Source organism: Mesitornis unicolor, unplaced genomic scaffold (assembly GCF_000695765.1).
Source record: "Mesitornis unicolor isolate BGI_N332 unplaced genomic scaffold, ASM69576v1 scaffold15570, whole genome shotgun sequence".
Classification (NCBI taxonomy): domain Eukaryota; kingdom Metazoa; phylum Chordata; class Aves; order Mesitornithiformes; family Mesitornithidae; genus Mesitornis; species Mesitornis unicolor.
The window spans coordinates 30,528-51,745 of NW_010156467.1; the positions used below are offsets into that span (position 1 = coordinate 30,528).

The window sequence follows — 21,218 nt, forward strand, 5'->3', positions numbered from 1 at the left end:
GACTTGTGCTTGCGGCCTCTAATTATTTTCTAACAGATAACGGAGCGTTTAAGTTCAGAGAGGACAGATTAAACTCGAAAACAGATCAAAACTGGACAGAATCACAGCTCACAGGATTACTTCCTGGAAACACCAAGCTTAGAGGGCTAGAGCAGAAAGGCTCTCATCAGTTGTCTCTCTCAGTGACAAGTTAGTTTAAAGATTTATTTTTGCCTCAAAAATGGTTTGCTATGCTTTCCGACTGCAGCATGACTTTGGAATGTATTACACTAGCAGTTGAGCATCTGGTTTGATGTCAAACCATTTGACCAGGCCAAGGGATTCTTGACTTACCAGAGAATCATAACAGTCAAATAATTTGAGGCTGAGGAGTGGAAATTGTTTTCAAAAGTAAAACTGTAAGTCCCTGTTCTGCTATCAAATAGCCTCTTAGCTGCACATTTGCCTTTTTTCCTCACAACAAGCCTTCTTCTAAAACTCAAGACCTTCGTATATATTGTTACCAGACTTAGGGTGAGGAGGAGGATGCTCTTTTCTGCTGATACCCCCTGCGCCCAGTGGTGACTTCCCTCCTCGACACACTGGCAGACAGAGCAGTGGCAAGAACACCTGCACTCTGGATTCAAGTTCCAGTGCCCTACTTGGGGACGATGAAGCGTAATCAGTCGAGCAGGGAGGAGAAACTACGCCCCACAACTTAAGCACCTAACCGTTTCAGCTCCTGAGGGGAAATTCTTTAGCCTGTGAAATTATTCCAGAAATAATTCACGTTCAGAAATAAGTGGAAAAAGGGTAAATATACATTTTACAAAACGGTAGCAACAACCTCTGCAGGGTGAACAGAGATCCACAGAAGTCTATTGGTAAATTCTGCTTCTGCCCTGGAGAAGGGGTATGGCTTACTTAGTGGACTTTGGATTGCACTGCTGTAACAGACACAAACCACTGCAGTGATAAAAGAAGTCTATGGGTACATTCTGCTTCTGCCCTGGAGAAGGGGGTATGGCTTACTTAGTGGACTTTGGATTGCACTGCTGTAACAGACACAAACCACTGCAGTGATAAAAACCATGCAAGAAAGCAGGGAGCAGAGTCAAAGAAAGAAGAGCTAGCTGGGAATGTGTGGAGAAAGCCTGGAAAACAGACTGCTGCAACTCACTGAAGAAAAATGCCACATATGGGATGTACTTTCTGGTGCTGGCCAATTCATCATCCCCTGCTGGGAGGAGGGTGGGAGGTGTTTGGCCATAGCAGGTGCTACCATCAGGCATTATATCATTATAGTCATTACAGATCCATTAGGGGGTGTTCAAAGTGCTGCCATGACAGCCCAGTAGCCAAATTGTTGTTCTTTACTCTTTTAGCATAACATTTAGCAGAATTCCAGGACCTCGCAGAGCACTTTTACAACAACGCCAACGGTAGAAGTTTTAACCAGTGCCTATGGACAATGCCACTAACATCTACACCAGCTAATTCTGTAGACACTGAAGTGTCCCAAGTACTCTCTCTGTACAAACCACTGTTTTCAAGCGGCTTTAGATTTTCCAAAGCCTCTCTAAAAGGAATGCTAAGTTTTAATTGCAAGTACAAGGACAGACACAACCAAGTAATTGCTGACAAAAGCACACCTGTACTTGACAAGCACAAAAACATGAGTCAAGTGTGTGACTCATACAACATCTCCTTCCCATTAACCTCCTCTTCCCATTCATAACCAACACATCAGACACTTATTTAGTAAAGAGTTAACACCCACCATGTTCATAATGGCACATCCACCTATATGCCTTCAAAAAGCAACTGATACAACTGCTTTTGACCAACAACAACTACTCATAATACTCTTTTTACTGAAATCACAACTGATCCATGTATCAAATGCATTACCGATACAAAACATCTTATTTCTCCTTCTTGTCACTTCTACCAACTAATGATGAAATTTAATTCTTTTTTATTATGATTAAAAATAATGTTTAGTTTAGTGTAAACTTCTAGGATTAAAAATAACTTTGTAAGTTTTCTCTCACCTCGTTGCCACTGGGTCAGAGACTCATGAGAAACTGTCAATTTAAAGAGAAACCTTTCCTATTGCGGCTGTACTTTACATAGTTAAAATCTCTAGAGTTTCCAAAAAACCTTCATAATTTCTGAACATGTGGTCCAGTGAATGAAGTCAATTGATCAAGCTGAGCTAGGAAACCTCAGACAAGTAACTGTGTCGTTTAACACAGACCTTATGTTTTCTTTGTAGAGTGCCTGAAGGTTAATCAATAGCAGAGAAGGAGATATTACTGCTATTTCTCTATCAGATATGGGGTCAGATCCTCAGCTGGTGCGAGTTGCTCAGTTTCACTGACTTCGATGCAGTGATAACAATTCCCCCATCTCGAGGCTGGGCTCTGCATCGCTGACTGCCAGCACCAGACATGGAGCGCAGGTCACGTTCAGTGGCCTTGCACTCCATGCATGTTCACTTCAGAGGGGTGCTGAATACCAGCTTTCCTCTTTCTGGAGTCCTTCCATTACCAATATTCTTGATCATTATTTTATCCATTAAGCGAACATTACCTTTACCCCTTTAGAGTAATCCATTCCTTTCACAGGGCCAAAATGGCCTTTTTTTTGCTTTCGGTGTACAATGATTATTGAATGTCACCTACACAAATGTGCAGTGCTCTGTAAAAAGCACAGGAAATCCCCTCATCTACACAGCCTTTGGCCAATTGCCTAAGAACTCACACGTGATAATTTGTCTGAAACAGCCAACTCCGTAACTGTACATTTTCTATTCATTTCTAGATGGAAGTACAGACTATATAATGGGAGTACATTCTCCTTGTGGTTTAGTGCCTCACTAATGCTAACCAAATTAAGCCTATACACTGAACAAACTTGCCAGACTTACAAGCCCTATGTAATTTTCAAGTTCACACAAGAGATTTACAAAAAGGGTGCAAATTTCTACCATTTGTCAAAAGCCTGTCACTGAACAGGACACAGTCATTCACAGTGTCAATGAGGCTTGATCTTGACACGGCGCTAAAAACTGAGTGCACAGACTCTGTGAACGTAGAACATTCATGAAAATTACGATCTTGACCTCTTATTAACAATATTTCAGGTTAATTAAAGCAAAAGGACTTTTAAAACCCAGCGTATTTGAATTGTCTTTCCCCTCCCTGTTATGCTTTGCTGCTGCTGACAGCTCCCAAACTCAGAGTGCTTAGTTCTCAGGAACACTGAAGCAGAAGAGCACTGAGGCTAAATTTCTGTTCCTGTGAGTTCTGCACCAGTGGAGACTTGAGTACGTGGTAAGACGTAACTCCTTCACTCTCTTGTCTCTGGCTTTTCTGCCATGGAAAGATAAAGTATCTCGCACATGAGACAGAGGAGTCTCAACCTTCCACTGATGGGAAGACCATTTATTAAAAAAGTCAGGCATCTTAGGGTCCATTATATTTGCACAGTGAAAAATGCTGTCCTTCATTACCACGGCACTGATATCACCCTGGTGGTGCAGGTACTTACAGTTCTGGAATGGAATGGTGCACATGTAACACACCAAACAGGGCAGAGCACTGCCTCATACAGATCTGCCTAGCTCTACAGCTTCACAGAAGCAGCACAGACCTACTCGCTTTTGTTTGTTTGTTTGAACATTGCTTCAACAAATGCTATAGATAAGCATTAACACTGAGACAGCTTGTCAAAGACTAAGGGAAGAAGGGAAACAGCCCACACACAAAATTTCAGCAGCTGAGTTTTTCTAAGGACACAATATTGTAGAACTTGCTGAACATCAGCATGGTATCAGTCTTGTGTACAAGCCTCCTTCTACTATTTAAATAGAAGGAAAGAAACTGGCAGAAATCCCTCCTTACAATCTCTGCAGACTACAGAAAGACACCTCCTACCCACGACTCGGGTAGGCTGATCACCCCTTACTTACATCCATAAACTCTACGTTGGCTTTCGGACCAGTGGTCTCGTTAAGGATCTTAATGGCCACAGGAATCTTCACAGTTTCTCCCTCAGGGACCCAAATGCCCTAGAAAGATTAAAGAAAAAGTTACAAAAGACAACAATCATAGAGACTTCATTCATTCATTCATTCACTCAGAGTTACAGTTCTTTTTGATGCATTTTGTCACATTACGCAGTTCAGTTACAAACCTCAGAACTGAGAATACACAGCATTATAAAATAGTAAACATTTCACAAATCTACTTCTTAACTCATATCTGAGAATTAAAAGCTGAGAAGGCTAAAAAGTAAACTTTTAATTTAAAATTCACAAACTGTCTCTTGGTCTAATTTTCCATCCTTCTTGACTATTGCTGTGCTCTTGGCAACCTCATGGTACCCATCTCCATCACTTTATTATCGTCTAACTTTATTTGAACTGATTATTACAAAATGCATTCCCATGACCCTGTAGCTGTAGTGACCTGGTCTGTACTTCCATTTCCCAAAGGGCTGGGTGATTGGTTTGACTTGCTCACTAAACACTACTGCATGCCTTTGAGATTTGGACATGACAAACAGATCTTAGAAAAGTCTTTCACTGCAGTATCTTTTCCCTTGTAGGTTCTGCTCTTACACCCTGGTTGTTAAAGGGTGCATCGACTTAGCTCATCTTTTCTAATGAAACGGAAGAAACAAAAACTATCACAGTTTATCTGATGACAATAGCATTTTACAAAGTATGATCACTAATACAAGACCCACGTGGCACTTGCGAAACGAGAGACAAAGTTCATCTAGCTTTCCAACAGTGTACTGTAAAGCCATGTGTAAGAACAGAATGATAACCTTTGATTCTTCATTTTAAGATCAAGACAGCCCAGCTTGCATGCAAGGATGCTTGTGGCTGACACTCCTTTCCTTACCAAGAAATAATATCTGCATGTCTGATTAAAATCAAAGTTAACATTTGAGCCTGAAGATGGGCTCCTCCCACACAATTCCACTACGCTATGTGTTTCCCAGACATGCAGGACTCGTGAACCCATCCACGGTATGGCATCCTTTGCTGCAATGCAGAACCTGACTGTTCAAAAGCTGAATGAGGGAACTCACTGCTGTGCACTGAAGGCTCTTACCTTGTATACAGTCCCAAAGGCTCCAGAGCCAAGAACCTTGACTCTTTTCAGCTCAGTTTCCTTCAGGATACGAAGCTGTGCTTGGTTAGGTGCTGTGCCACTTGGAGTCAAGGGCTCCACAAGCTGTGAAGGAAAATCCAGCAGTTTTAAATACTTGACAGTGTGAAGACCTGTCAGAAGTTCATACCGAACACAACCAATCTAACTAAATACTGGAGTAAGACAGTGATGGGGTCTATTGATTATTGAACCGCCAACCTGCGAAGGGATTTCTCACCTTCAAAAGCAAATGAGCAATGCTAAGAAACCAAGAGATCTAATAAAGAAAGTCCTCCTTCAACATGTAGCAATTTCCACCACGAACTGCACGATGGAATTACGGACTGGAAATTGAACTGGTGTCACAATAACACCCCCAAGGACTTTTGCTAATGGAGGCAGTATAAATATTTTCTACATGACAGAAATACAGCATTTATTATCAGTGCACCACATTCTATTTTTTCCCATTTTACTGCCTTTTAAGTTGGCCATATCTCTTCTTAATAGCCCTGACTTAATGGCTCATCACGTTCTTATTCTGTTTTGAGGAAGGGACTGCTTTTCTGAACTTCTGTTGTACCATACAGGAGGACAGCTTTAAGGAGGAAACCTCTTACAGTAGATCACTAACTTATAACAGTTACTAATTTACTGCAAAAAGGGCACAATTAAACAATTTGCTCAAAATGGTCCAAGAAACTTCGTAAATAAGCCACAAGGGTACGTTCAGTGAAAAATGTTCTCACACCTCAATGCTGTACCAGATTTATATTTCTCTGTCAGAAAATAAAGAATGCTTTTAAAAATAAATTAAAAATACATAAAAAGGACAATACTCTAAACAATGAAAAATAGTCCGTTCCTTTACAGGATGAGGAAAATAACTGAGGGCTACTCCAACTCAGACTGGTTTGAAACCACTGCAGTATTGCAAAGTAATCTGTTCACAAGGCTAAATGCACAATGCTCTGCAGCTTGAGAACTACTTCTATGGCTCTTAAAGCATCATGAACTCCTTCATTGGTTGACCAGACTACTTTGGTTCAGATTAAGAAAAAAATTTAAAAGTATCTGCAGATTATTGGAGTAAGAAAACATAACAAAACCAAACAGCAATGAGTTAGGTCATCACAGAAATAATTTGTAAGCTGTACTTTTTTTGAGTGATTCATCTTTCCTCTTTTCCACTTCAGATGTCCAGTACTTACATGGTAAAAAGGAAAGGTTTGCTGTAAAAGACAAGTAGACAGACTGGCAGTACATTTCTGTATTTTCAGCTTGTGATGGGTGAAACCAGTTTCCGTGCCACAGTCCACCAACACAGGTATGGCAGGGAGAAGTATTGAGGGCATCTAAAAAAATGCCTGTAGAGTTTTATTTAGAATAATCTACAGAAAGAGAAGTCTGTTACATCCTTCAGCTAGAAACAAGAGACCTTAGTTGAAGCTATCCTTGTGTGTATCTCAGGATGCTCCTGCTTTAATCTTCAGTATGTAAACCGAGACAACAGCTTCTCCACACATTCACATAGGAGACCTTGGTCCCTCAGGAACCGCTGTCAGTGACAGCTTTTATCTGACCAAATGGAGAATGAGAGATGAGCTTCAACGCCAGTACTCCTCAAGTCCAGTGAAAACTACCTACCTAAAATCATTTATGTTTAAGAAGGGGCTGATACAATGGCAAGATTTATGTATAATAACATGTCATGATATTATGACATTGAGTATTGTCAAGCTTTCTGTACAACTGAACAGTACTTAACAAGCAACACAAATTCTAGCCAAGCACAAATACACTTAGGAAAACAGACTGGGGATGCATAACCCATTTGCTCCCAGGCTCTACAGTGGAGATGAGTGGGAGCAGGACCCTTGGAAGAGAACAGAAAACAGCACTGTTAACACAGCCTTATCCAAGAATCAGCAGCTAACAATATTCTCAAGCTTTATTATCTCACAAGGGAGACCCTAATTTAAAAATAGCATCACTTGCAAAGTGCCTTCAGTATAGGACTGAGGAGATGGTATCTTTGCTGTTGCTGACAGATAAAGATTCAATGTTATGTTTAAATACATTTCCTGGATTGCCCCCTCCACTACTGGCATTTCAAAGCAGCATGGAGTGGACACAGCACTCCTTCCCATAGCTCCACGACATGTTCTTACCAGTAGACCTCTGAACTTCATTCAGTTAAGCACTGGGAAGTAACTTGACTTAATAAAATACATTATTTATTACTGATCACGACTACAGGCTTCGACAAAATCTGGATCACAAAGGCAATATATGCACTGGGAAAAACAGTAAGCGACAATCTTCACATCTGAGCATTCCCGATGAGCTTAAGTTTGTATCAGAGCTTCCTGAAGGAACTTTAGCAAAGTTGACCTCAGAATGTACTACGTGAAAATCTGTAATATCTAAGCACGAGAGCTGCTTTAATTTACTGATGAACTAGGATAGAAGTTCAGTTAAAAGCAGAATGGGAGTTCAAAAATCCGGTGGAATGTGACTTTGTGATCACATGGATCTTTTTGTCTTCGAAAGTCACGAATTTACACATGTTCAGAAAACTAATACCTCAAAACACCTTCATCCATTCGATCAGCTTAGTCCTGCAGAAGGCAGCAAAAGGACTGCTACAGATCTCTCTGGTAACTGTACTGAAGACCTGAACATCTTTAATATGAAAGCAGAACAGCTCCACATATCTTTTTAGACATTCTGTGAGAAGAAACACACGCTCACCTCAGTCTCCAGGAATCTTCGCAACGCTCGCTTCTTTTTAATGCTTTTGCGCCGAACGTACACGGCAAACGTCAAGCCCACAATGACGATGATGAAGAGGCCACCGATAACTCCCGCAGCAATCAGAGGGGTTCTAGCAATCAGAATCAGACACTTTATTTTCAGGTAGAGTAAGACACCAAAGAATGGTTGGATACATAAAAACAATCAGTTGGAAAGCTTTTCAACTGCCTTATGACCAGAATTTCTAAGTCGGTCCAACTGGGAAGCCAGGGTAAACACACTATCATAAGGTGTGACTTTTCCTGGTTTTAATCAATAGATCAATTCCACTTTTTTCAAACCACCATGCATATGTGAGGAGTTGTGTGGACAAGGAGACACAACATGCACTTTGATGGCAAATGCAAATCTGCAATGGCAAAATGAGGATACGGGTATCTGCAGTTTTGCTGCAAGAACTTTTAACTGTGCTTACTCTTTGGCTCCATCTCTATTAACCCATGGGCTTGTGCATTTAGGGGGAAAAAAACCTCATGAAAAATTGCCTAAACTACCAATGCGACATGCCTTTGTGAGTACAGAGAAAGCGAGATGCAACTTCGAACACGGTGTTTCATAGACAGGGAGGCATCATTCTCATACCCCTTTTTTAAGCAGAGGATATTTATATTTGAACAGTGTAATTAACTACTAGAACCACACACCCTCTTGGAACTCCTAGTTCATTACTATTACACATAAACATTTTGGTCAGGGGTCAGGGCTGTACCCATCTGGTTTTGCTGTGGATTTTCAGCACAGTCAAAACCCAGACCAAAAGACTGGTGTGTTGGAGACCAAAAGCTTCTGTGAACAATGCCAAGCAAGGCTTAGCACAAGAAACCACTCCTATAAATGCTTTCAGCTTCCCAGAATTTTGAGCAGCATGAGCTACAATTACTGATTTGTTTTTCCACAGCGATAAGACGCAGTAGGCTGGCATCGTGGTAGATACTATGCAAGCACAAAACAAAAAGACTGCCTCAGAGAGTCACTTTGTTTCACTTCAGTGCCCATGTACGGAGATCGCCTACACAGACAGTGGAGAGAAGCAGAAAAGAAGAAAAAGTCAAAGCGATAGGTGCACTCATTCTGTTTTCTTTCTCCCTCTCCCCACTCCATCCCTAAAAAGCAAGTAGCAACCTCCAAACCAAAACCTTGAATTCAGCATTTTCACAGAATACCATCAATTACTAGCAGAAACACACCCAACTTCACATCCCTCCAACAACAGTGGGACAGCAGCTGAAAAGATGGGTAAAAACAGACGGCGTGACAACTGCAGAGTAGAAGTGGTGCTGAAACCGCTGCCTAGTAAGTACAGGAAACAGGTTAATATCACTGCTAGATTTTAATAGTCTTCCTCAGTTGTGGCTGATGATGAAGGATACATTATGGTCTATTAATAAGAATGTACCACACAGATATTGAAAATGTAAAGGTGTCTGCCTCAGAAATAGTTAATTGATTTATCTGACCCTTTATTCTTCTGTTTATGTCCTACCACAAAGCAGAGCAGTGGGAAGCAGTGCCAACTACTCTGCCCTGGTGAGACCGCATCTGGAATATTGCGTCCAGTTCTGGGCCCCTCAGTTCAAGAAGGACAGGAACTGCTGGAGAGAGTCCAGCGTAGGGCTACAAAGATGATGGAGGGAGTGGAGCATCTCCCTTCTGAGGAGCGGCTGAGGGAGCTGGGGCTCTTTAGTTTGCAGAAGAGGAGACTGAGGGGAGACCTCATTCATGGTTATAAATATTTAAAGGGTGAGTGTCACGAGGATGGAGCCAGGCTCTTCTCGGTGACAAACAATGATAGGACAAGGGGTAACGGACACAAACTGGAACACAGGAGGTTCCACTGAAATTGGAGAAGAAACTTCTTCTCAGTGAGGGTGACAGAGCCCTGGCCCAGGCTGCCCAGAGAGGTTGTGGAGTCTCCTTCTCTGCAGACATTCAAAACCCGCCTGGACGCCTTCCTGTGCAACCTCATCTGGGTGTTCCTGCTCCGGCAGGGGGATTGGACTGGATGAGCTTTTGAGGTCCCTTCCAACCCCTAACGGTCTGGGATTCTGTGATCTAACCTGGTTTGGTATACTGAGGTGTGTCTATGTTACCACAGAGTAGTCTTGAAGCCCATCTCTAAACTGTCCTAACTGTCCCTTGTCACAGCAGTTTGGTTCAGAGAAGTCTCAAAGCACACAACCTGGGCTAATTTCAGATACCAACCAGAAGATCTGTTTCTGCAGTGCACCTATAATGTGCTCCGACCTCTAACTGGCATTAAGGCCCACAGAATCAGACTGGGGCTAACTCAAAGAAAAATCCCTTGCAGCAAACATAGCCTAGACACTGGGACCATTACCTATTTCACCCTGCAGACCCAATCCTACCGTGTCACTCGCATCATGTTAATGGAGACTAAGTCTCACACTCCCACACCTAGTTACTAAAGCATCCTGTCTGAAGCACAACTACCACGTTTGCCCAGGGAGAACACGTTAACTTCACACAACACTGTAAGGCCTATTATAGTTCAAAGATTTCACGACAGAAACCATAAAGCCTGCAAATAAGGAAGCTGAATGTTGTCTGGCTGTGAAATGGATTATGATATTCAGGAAATGCAAGTCCAGTACCATCTACTCTTCACGCAGAGACACTCCTCCTTCATCTAGTTTGGCTTTAAGGCACATTCCCCTTTCTACACCCATTGGTTGCTCCACTGATTCTGGACCTGGCATATCCACCAAAAAAACCACTTCTCTTCATTTGCATGTGCTTTCCATGATGCTGATGCAAGAAACTCTTTAAGAGGCGATTACAAAAAACACTGGACATCAAAGACTTCCACGGAGCTAGCACTCATTCACGTTCTTGAGCAGAGGGGTTTTTTAATGCTGTATGATCAGTCACATCATTTTCAACAAACACCACCAAAGCACAGACTGACAAAACAGGCAAGAGATCTCTCGGCTTTAAAGTGCATATTAATAACTATCATAACAGCTGTCAAAATAAATAATTAGCGTTTTATGGTACTGTGTACACTAAAAATGGTCCAAACAATATTTACATGATAGACCATAATAAGGAAACCATTCCAAAGGAGACACAGATAGTGAAGAAAATAAAATGAAGTTACACATTCTTTGCAGTCTTTTATTGTTATAGAGTGCAGGGGTTCAAAATGAATCTTTATTATCAACCATGCCGACTCTCTCTGACATTAAAAATCCTCATTATTTTTAGTAGTGAACTGAAAAAAAGCAAATCATTTTCTCCAAACAGCATTTAGTCATTTATGTGAAATATGCTGTAATTGAGTATTATATCTGAATTTTCAGGATATTAATTATCTAAATGATCAAATTAGCTAAACACACCATCAAGAAAGATTATAAAAGGAGTGTAAAAGGTATAATGTAGCATGTGAGCAAAAAACCCCAAACATTGAAATGCTAAACAAATATCTGAAATACAGAAAAAGTTCTATTCTCAACGCAAATGGTGATCAGCTGCCTTCACTCTTACGTCCACCATCCTTGCATGAAAATCATGACAGACACAAACACCGCAGACCTAAACGGACGTGTTTGTACATCCCACAGCACCTCCTCACTCTGCTGAGCTAAGCCCCACAGTCAGCAATCATGTGTTTGATTTCCTGCACCGCCTCATGACAAGGCCCTGCCTTCAGTGCTTTCTGGTACCATCAATGCACTTCACTGTTCTCAACCGCACGCAGATTTATTTTCTAAGCCAAATTTTCTGGGTGTCACCAACCTCATTGGGGTTATTTTTGCTTATGTTTGTCTGGGGAAGTTTGTTTTCTCTCTCTTCTGCTACATCTTCAAGCCTCCCGTATAATTTCTCTAATATTTTTGTGTTTGCAGTAGCTCGTATTTAATACTCTGGTGAATTCCATTAACATGCTGTTTACCTTTCTTTCAGATAATTGCTAAGGTTGTTTAACATGGATCCCTGCAAGCTGGTGCTGATCAGAGGTGTTGCTGAAGGCACAAAACCCTTCTCCCATTTTGTTTTTTGAATCCAATCCTTTTTTTGCACATGCACCTACCAACAGTTCAGCTTCACACACTGCTGGACACACCAACCTCCTTCTCTCTCTCTGGTGGCATTAAGGGCTCAATCCAGTTACATTTTTGTTACCTTACTGTCCCACAACCACCTCTGTGAATGCACTTTGCTACATTTGCCCAGCTCAGACTATGGCTCACTCAAACCTAATTCCATGGATGTTAGCAGGAGCAATGTGGATGAAGAGACAAAAATTTCACTATCAAGAAACCTCATTTTGTTTAAGTCATTTTTAAAAGCCTGGAGGCCCCATTTCTCTCTTAGGGCTCAGAAAGGCTCGAGTCAAGCAGAGAGAGGTAGTTCCACATCAGTCCTGCCTGTCCAGCATAATAATGACCAGCCAAAAGTTGAGTCTAGCTCACATTCTTTTCAGCTCCACCACAAATCCACCAATGCGAATCTCCTGATACAGCCACTACTTTCCTTTAAACGCTGAAAAACTACCCAAGAGGGTGACAAAAAAAATCTCTGCTAGGTGTTTATAGACTTCTATGCTCACCAAAATAGACTTGGCAGTCCAAGAAACATGGCCCTGGATCATAATTCAACCCCAAATAATTAATTTGCTGTCCCCCACCTCTCCCTCAGTTGAGGACGGTTGATATCCAACTACTGACTGGAAAAGGTGGTGTCAGGGGAGGCAGCGGGAGGGGGAAAAAAATATCCCAACATGTGAAAAATCCTGCATTTTAAACTGGAAATTGTGTATCTGTGGCTAAAAGTTGAAAGCAGGATTCTAGTATTCCCTTAGGAGACATGAATAATATATATTTCTTTTTAAATGTGTTTTCATATTTAAAGCATGTAACACCCACTCCCACACACCAAAATTGAGATGAAAAGTTCCAAGTCAGTATTCCAAGGAGGACAAGGACACCTGAAGAGCAGCAGAGCTCGTATCAGCCCATCCACCCCAAAACACCAACACATCTGCAATTCCCACAGTGCTTTCAGACCAGGTAACAAAGCCTAATGGCTGACTTAGACGAGTACATGGTCTCATCCTCTTGACTGGAGAGTGCGGCAGAAGGGGGCAAGGAAACAGAACTGCGGTCCACGGAGTGAAGCTGAGAAAGAACACCTGCTTTTCTCTCTTTGGCATGAACCCACCTAATACGACAAGTAAATACACTGAGCTTTGGAGCTGAGCTGTTAGAAGGCTTGAAGTTCCTGCCTCAACCTCTCCCACCTTCCCCTCCTTTGAGTTTTGTCTATATATCCAAACAGGATTTGTTACAACCTTGAATATTTGCTAAGCAGTAAATTTTTGTTATCAAGGCATTATCGTTTCCTGAAGGACCATTCACACGTTCTGCATTCCTCGCCCCTTCCATCAGTGGGGGAGTTCAGCTGACTTTAAAGTTGTGCTTTTAGAGATCTAATGGGTTCTGCTAATCCTGGAACCATAATCTTAGTACTTAAAATAAACAAGATAAACAACCAGGCTGGGAAGCTAATTTGTGAATGTTTTAATAGCTTCTCTCTGCTGTACAGCACTCCCCTGGCAGAGCTCTAAAACCACAGTTCCGGAGTGCCTGGTATTCATGAACAGTGCTCCCTGGGGGGCAAAAATTCACATTGCTGTTCACATTAAGACTTGCTTTGTTTTGCATTTCTCTTTTTCAGGAACAAGGCTCCCTTCCCCCTTTCTCCACCTAAACTGAAGGTGTTTGTATACTGCCAAATGTCAGCATTAATGTACAAATAAAGAGTTCTTATCATGCATAAACACAAATTTTAACTGGCAGCTGACCTCAGTTCAATGTCCCAGTGACTACCAATTCTGCATTTAATCTAGATATGAGCAAACTGCATTCCATTGTACTGCCCATGAGCTGCAGTTATACCCTGGTGGCAGGCAGTCCTAGCCACAACTTCTCAGTTTCAGTTTGCAAAATGACCACAATGCTGTAATCCATGTCTACGTCCACTCAGCAGTTAAACATCAAACACAGTTTTCACTTTGGACAAGGCTAGCACTGACAGATCTCCAAGTCAAAATTGCTTTTCCCTTGGCCACACCAGTTCTAATACTAAAGCCTTCCTCAAGGAAGCATTTAAGGACATTTCTAGATCACTACAATCAAGTTATCTGTATGCTCGAAGTTTTTTCACTGGCTTTGCCAAATGAGAAGAGCATGTGCAGTCTCCAAATGACAGTGCACACACCCTGCTCCCTCTAGCACACCACTAACCACGATGTGCTGCTGAGAGCAACTGTGCTGTCAGGACATACCAAAATGTTCACCATCTGGTGACATCACTAACTGAAGGCTTGCACATATCTTGGTTATCAGAGTGTACACTGAAAACAACACCTACAAGGCTTACACAAGTATATTATGCGCATTCTTTAAATCCAAAGTGTATAAAGAAAGGATTCCTCATTTCATTTACCCAAATAAATGAGAACAAAGGGAAAAAAACCCCAAACATATAGCTTTGAAAATGAATATAACCTAGAACAGCAGATGTAAATACGTATCGGTTCTAAATTTATGACATCTTTATTATCATTAAGCACACACAGTGCACAATAGATTTCTTTAAAACTCGTTTTAAATCTGAATGGCATAGTTCAGGAGAATAACCACACTTCTGTTATGTTTTCACCATAAGCTACTCTCAGTTTTAACTCCCAGTTCATATGGCTGACTGGGAATAAATACTGACATCTCTGTGATTACAAGTATCAATACAGAGGCTTCTCATGGGCTTCTCTCCCCATAAAACTGAAAAGCCCATCCGACATCTCTTGCATCCTTGGTATTTTCAGGCTGAGGTTTTTCTCTTCTGCCGCAAGATAAAAAAGAAACGTTACTATGAAGAACTTGCACAGTGGCTTTGTTTTGAGGCTTGCTCTCAAGTAAAGAGATCAACGTTCCTTGTAAACTATGCCAAGTCAGGCCCTGGATAACGTAGATTGATTAATCTGTGACAGAAAGCCAGTTAAATCCACAGGATTGGACCCACAGGTGAGGCCAGTTCATCAAGTAAAAGAACAATCCTCTTTATAATCTTGTCATATTTCCCATTTTCTTTAGAAGAGTAATATTTTGCTTTAAATAAAGAAAACTAGACCTGTAATGACCATGGGTGCTCATGGACCGCTCTGAAACTAAAACCATCAACAAGAGCTCAAAGAGCTTCTCCCTGCATGAAGCATTCCTGTTAGAAGCAATAAACTCAGCTTGCTTCTTTGCAACCAGTTGCAGCCAACAGGCTCTACAATTATGTCTGTGCACATGAAAGTATTAAAGAGAAAACACGCTTTTCTCTAATAGAAACATCAAGTGCATTTTCCTGTATGACATTATATGCCAACAGACTGCTTTGCTGGTGGCACCGCATTCTATTCATTAACTGTCACATCCAAACACACCAGGGAGCAGCAGAGTCTGAGGCAGAGCATGTTCCATGGCTTGGGGAGCTGGAGAAATTCAAGGCAGTGCTCATATTAAATTAGTAGGCAGCCAAAACATTCAATAGGAGATGGAGAGAGTACGAACCCTAGCATAAGATCGGCCACTGAAACTAAGCTGGAATGTTCTTTCACTCTGCAACAGGTGTTCAGGTCAGATTTTTAGAACATTTTCTTCATTGCTACATTACTGTTTCTATTTTATATTCTAGCAGACGTGGGTACATTAACATTTCAGGTGGCAGTTTGATTCAGTGTAACATACGTCGTTTTTTCTCTATAGTTAAAACAACTACGTAGATAGGCGTGTGCTCCAGAGTCTGGAAGAACAATCATATTGGGGGACACACATTCATGAAGAATTAGACATTCACTACCTTATTCCCTAAGATTTTTGGCACCCAATGTAAGTTACAGGACACAGCGGGAAATTCACTTCAGTGGGGCGATAAACTGTAAAGGAAAGAAAACAGGAAGAAATGTTTGAGAGCATTTTAAACAACCAAGAGGAAGAAGCCTGTTTGAACACCATGCTCTTCCTTCTGCTAGTTGTTTGAAACACTCTCCAAATTATACAGCGGCAAGTGCTTGTAATCCACTTAAGTTCCAGATAATCGAGCTATTCAACTTACAAAACATCCAAACTCATACACTACTAAGGACAATCTCGCCTGTAGGACTGCACAGGGAGTTTGCCTACCTTTAAGGAGCTGCAAGATGAAGGTTTCTCTACCCAATACCCTTCATTTTTACTTCACAAATCATCATCTTTCGTTTGAATATGCACTGGTCTCTCTTTTTCTACCTGCCCCCTTTGACAGTTTTTTGGAATGCTTGTCTTTCCTGAGAGTAATTGTTCAGAAGATTTAAGAAGCACAGAGCAGATTTTTTGTCTAAGTGGTTGTGAACACTGGATCCTTTCCTGTTACAGCTTTAAAACATATGGGGCAATGAGCATTTGCTTTCACAAGCCCCTGTAGTATTTCACAGAAGGGAACCTTCAAGGGCTGTACTTGGAGCCCAGGTCTCAGATTCTGTCCCATATTCCTTCCTTCTGAAGTCTTTATGACTTCATGTTTCTCCTTGGTGAGAACAGACTCTGCACATTAAAGAGAGCCCTGACTCCCGTCAGGCCACTTCTGGTCCAGCTTGGCACCTACACTGCCATCTCACCAAGGTGAACAAGCCTCTGCACATGAGTGAGCAGTCAGACTAAGGGTCAGCACTGGACACTGGCAAAGGGAGGGGGGGACCCAACGAAACAAAATGGGACGTGATAAACTGATGAGAACAGAACTGTCACACTGTGTTCCAGATCTTCAACTTTCTTGCTATATCCAATCATTTGCTTTGTGATAAATGTAGAGCCCACATGGGTTTCAGCTGAGGTTTTCTGACAAAAAGCCCAGATGCATTAAAGCATCTTTTAGACCTATGTTTGAGATTGAAGTTAGAGTGCATGAAGGATTTGTAGAAGAATGTTTGGAAATACACGTTACACATACATATATACACATGCACATATACACACACACGAGACTATAAAAATTTTCCTTCAGAGTCTAAATCAAAACAGTAACACTTCATTCCCCACTGATGCATATATAAATACAGCATTTGAGACATCTGTTAGAATATTAGTGATGGCCATGATGCTGTTCACTTCAACATACATTTTAGCTGCTACTCATTCGAGTTCTAAATATGCAGAATTTATCTTTGTGGAGCACAGCAGGCAATAAATGCAGCCAGTGCTCATAAATATCAAGGAAAATCCAAGGCAGATAAAAAACAAGGTATAAGGAATTCATTTCTGAGTATGCCTGATGCTGCTTTCAGATTTATCACTATTATTTTACAAGGATAGCATCCTGTCTAAATGCCCTACACAAATTACACCAATCATTAGAAAATCCCACTTGATTATGGGGAAAAACTCACATAAAAATGGAGCTCCTCCTTCTGACACAAGGCTTATACAGGATCATCTCCTACACGATAATGTGCCCAAAGGTTCTTCTGTGCCCGGAACTTATCCGTCATCTCTCGGTAGCTCTCCTATTACCAAGCGGAGCAGAGAGAAACTCCGGTGCACCTTGCAGCTCCTGTTAATTCGAGTCATCATCCCGCTGCCTGCCTTTCCCCACAGGCCATTCAGGAAGAAAAAGTTCAATTTAGAACCTCGGAGCCCACCCACCTTCACTCCTCTCCTCTGTATCCACAGGCACCCAGAGGAATCTCTGTCACTTCACTGGCTGTAACGGCAGCCAAGGGAAACCAGTCCTCCTGAATATCATCCTCATCTTCTATTCTCAGCTCTAGCAATGATTTTTTTTTGCGTCTATGTACACAGCAACCTCCTATCATCTTGATAGTCACAGATGTGACTTGATTAGAAAAACAGCTTGTGTCCACGGTGAGGATTCTGCTCAGGGTAACCTAGATGCTGCAACAGCTGGTTTGTTGTGATTATTTTGCAGTACAGTATGGCCCGCATAAAGGCAAATGATAACTTACTAAAACAGCTCTTCCTTCTCCCACATTTCAGTACGATAGGACATCCCAGAATTTATTGCAGATACCACCTCATCTACACATCTTTCAAATGTTAAAAATACTCCTATTCCAATAGCTGACAAAGTCCCAGAACAGAGCAGTTCAAGCAGCTGGGGAAACAGTGATCCAGTTTCAAAAACCATATTTTTCCTCTTTCAGCCACACACTCCTTCCTCTCCCCCCACCACCAAAGCCCCCAGAAGTACCACCCTCTTTAACAGACAGTGGATCCTGCTGACCTTTTGTGCCTCTTAGGTCTCACTGCTTCTAAAGCTCATTGGGGCTCAAGAAACAAGGAGAGAGGAGGCTCAGACGTTTTTTTCCCCAGCCCTATCATAAGGGAGAGAAAGGAGAGAGATTGCCTCTCATCCCACTTCAAAAATACATATATTTGAAGTATCGAAGTGAGAAGAGCATGAAAAAGTTGATTAAATCAGCTAGAGGAGCACACACACAAACACAGTGCTACAGTTATAGGATCTGGCATGCTTTCTTAGTAATTGCCTTCTTCCTCACTTTTTCCTTTCCCGGAAAGGGAAAATGATTTTAAAAATCTGTTAATTAAAAGATGACTCAAACAACGCAGTGTTTGGAATTTGGAGTCTGATCCACTGTTTGATCCAGGAAATGAAAGAGAGAGTTCACACAAAGCTGAAGTGGTGAGAAAGCACTGAGCTTAGCCAGCATCCGAGTCATTTACATGCAGAGGACATCGCTGCCATGAGGGAGGGAAAAACATATCTACAGGAGATGGAACTGTTTTAAAGCTAGAGTATTATCTCTTCAATCTGTTCTGTGTCTATTATCCTTACTGTGATTGAGACTACGCATATTAACAACCAGTGGTCCAGTTTTAAGACAGGAATACTTCTTAATTTTTGGTTTTTTTTCACCTACATCAGACCACGAGGGGCAGGGAAAGATGACATTCACACATCTTCTTTAAGGAAGATTATTCAACCAAATATTCCACTCAAGCAATGTCCACTGGATATAGAGCCCACTGAAACAAACTGAGAACATCCCAATGGCTGATTCAAGCCTACTGGGAACTTAGCAGAGGCCATCTGGCCACAGCCCTGCTGGTGAACTGTCATCTTAGAGCACGAGCCGAGATGGCAGCTGGAAACCGTCACCACAAACATGAAAGGGTCACGTCACACACTGTACAGAATGCCAGAGCAACCAGTAAAATCCTTTGTCCTGACTGTCCGCAGAGCACAGCCTTGGCACAGATTCATTCTGCTCGGAAAAACAAGTTCCAGTCTTGATTTGACAAGTTTAGTGCTAGAGAACTGAACATTATCAGGGAAAATAATACTGAGGATTGATAATCCTCAATGCACTGGCGTTTTGCTGCTTTGAACGTGTCTGTCTTCAGATTTCATCCATTTAATTCTCTCACAGACACACCCTGCCCTCCCTTTTCTGCCCGTAAGACCAGCGCCATCTCTAAGCAAAATTTGGTCCTTATCTATGTACTTTCAGATAATAACCAGACTCTACACTTTTACCTTCAGCCAAAATAAGCTTTAGCTGTTTGAGCTCCCAAGCATCTTCACTGCGAGGCACCACGTACAAAGCTTTAATTACTCCTGGTGGCTCCTTTCTAAAGCCTCTTTTAACATGTGGTCCTGAGGAAAGCAGTAAGTCTTTCTGAAGGTACAAGGTCCACAGTCTTGTTGAACTCTATCCACTATCATTATAATGAGGTAGAAAAGAGGAAGGACACCTCTATTTTACAGAAAAAAAGATGCAAAGTAAGCTGAACTAACAGAGAAAGGGCATTACATAGGAAATTAGTTTAGTACTAAACTGATACTTTCCCACCACAATCTGAATGTAGCTATTTGAAACTCTTCATACAAGAAGCCCAAAGGCTTCATAATTTATATGACGTGTTCCCACCCTGTTACTTCACTTTACAGCATGACAGGAAAAAAAAATTATAGGAAGATAAAGTAATATGGTCTAATGGCTTGATTTACTAATGCTCTATTCCTGCATGATTGCTGGTACTTGTGCTAATGCTTCCACCTTTGGTAAATGCTGCAGGACAACTTTCTACACGTAGGACAGAAGCTCATTAATTCCTTCAAAGCTATAGCTTGTGTTATTAGTTTAGCACTGTGTGTTTCCAGGCTGCACACTGGTAAAACTGCAAAATGCATGATCAAATTCAAAGCTGGTGTTTCCATTTCTGCAAAAACAAATGAAAGAGCTTGACTGCGAACTGTCTTCTTATCATTAGCAAGTTAACCACTATTTTTGATCTAATGCTGGAAAAGCTGTTGCAAATTAACTGAGAAGTAGGATGTACAGTTTTGTATGTAAAACAAAAAATAGGAACATCATTTGCAGTCTACAAATACAAATCCTCATCTGCACCAAGTGTTCCTCGCTTGATCATTCCAGCAAGTAACCAACTGGTTTGAAATAGGCATCGGGTAAGTGTGCACGGGGGAACACTCTTGCAAGATTATTTAATAGATACCAGAAAGGAATAAACTTACCCCAAACCAAACCTAGTCCTCACCTAGAGTATGTTACATGGCTTGAGACACTACCTATGATCCGAAGATCTGCATTAAGCAGACTTGACTGGATGTTGTGTGTGCTCCCAACACAAGCACACCACCAATCTACTGTTTGAAAGAACCCCAACCAAGAGCTTCCCATGTTATGGAAGAATTGCAGCTCCGTTATCACCTGGCAGGTCACGGTGAGCAAGCCAGAATGCAGAGAATTAAATCTTGGCTGGACCCTAAATACATTTGTCACGTAAATTGTCTAAATATGAAAGAGCGACAAATCCCGCATTATGCAGGTAGATTGGATGTAAGACTGCAAGCTTTGGTTCTGATTTATTATACGTTAAATATTAATGATTTATTAAGAAACCATTCACTGAGGTTTAAACAACTCTACATCTTACATATTTCTAAAGCTCTACAAATGTATTTTTAATAATAGATAATTAATTTATAACAACATTAAATCTAAATTAAATCCTCATTCCAAGCCATAAAAGAAACCCGTTGGAGAGTCGTGAGATACATACTGTTGCTCTGCAACAAGGTCACTTCTTCATGGCACGATTTTATTTCTGCATCACACATTATTTGTGTAGCCAAAACAGTACAGACAGAACACGAGGCTTATGTAGCCTGACGAGGAATAAAAGCAGTGACCTCTGCAATAGG

The 21,218-nt window shown here is 41.4% G+C and overlaps 1 protein-coding gene across 1 annotated transcript in view; it reads right to left on the minus strand.

Moving 5' to 3' along the window:
* LOC104547419 (receptor tyrosine-protein kinase erbB-4-like) overlaps positions 1–21,218 on the minus strand; it is a gene marked incomplete at both ends in the record, with an annotated part of 57,286 nt that overhangs the window by 19,191 nt on the left and 16,877 nt on the right. The window contains 3 exons of the mRNA XM_010193127.1: positions 3,956–4,054; positions 5,109–5,231; positions 7,902–8,034. Of these exons, the coding sequence (XP_010191429.1) occupies positions 3,956–4,054; positions 5,109–5,231; positions 7,902–8,034 (355 nt within the window). The remainder of the gene's footprint in view (positions 1–3,955; positions 4,055–5,108; positions 5,232–7,901; positions 8,035–21,218) is intronic.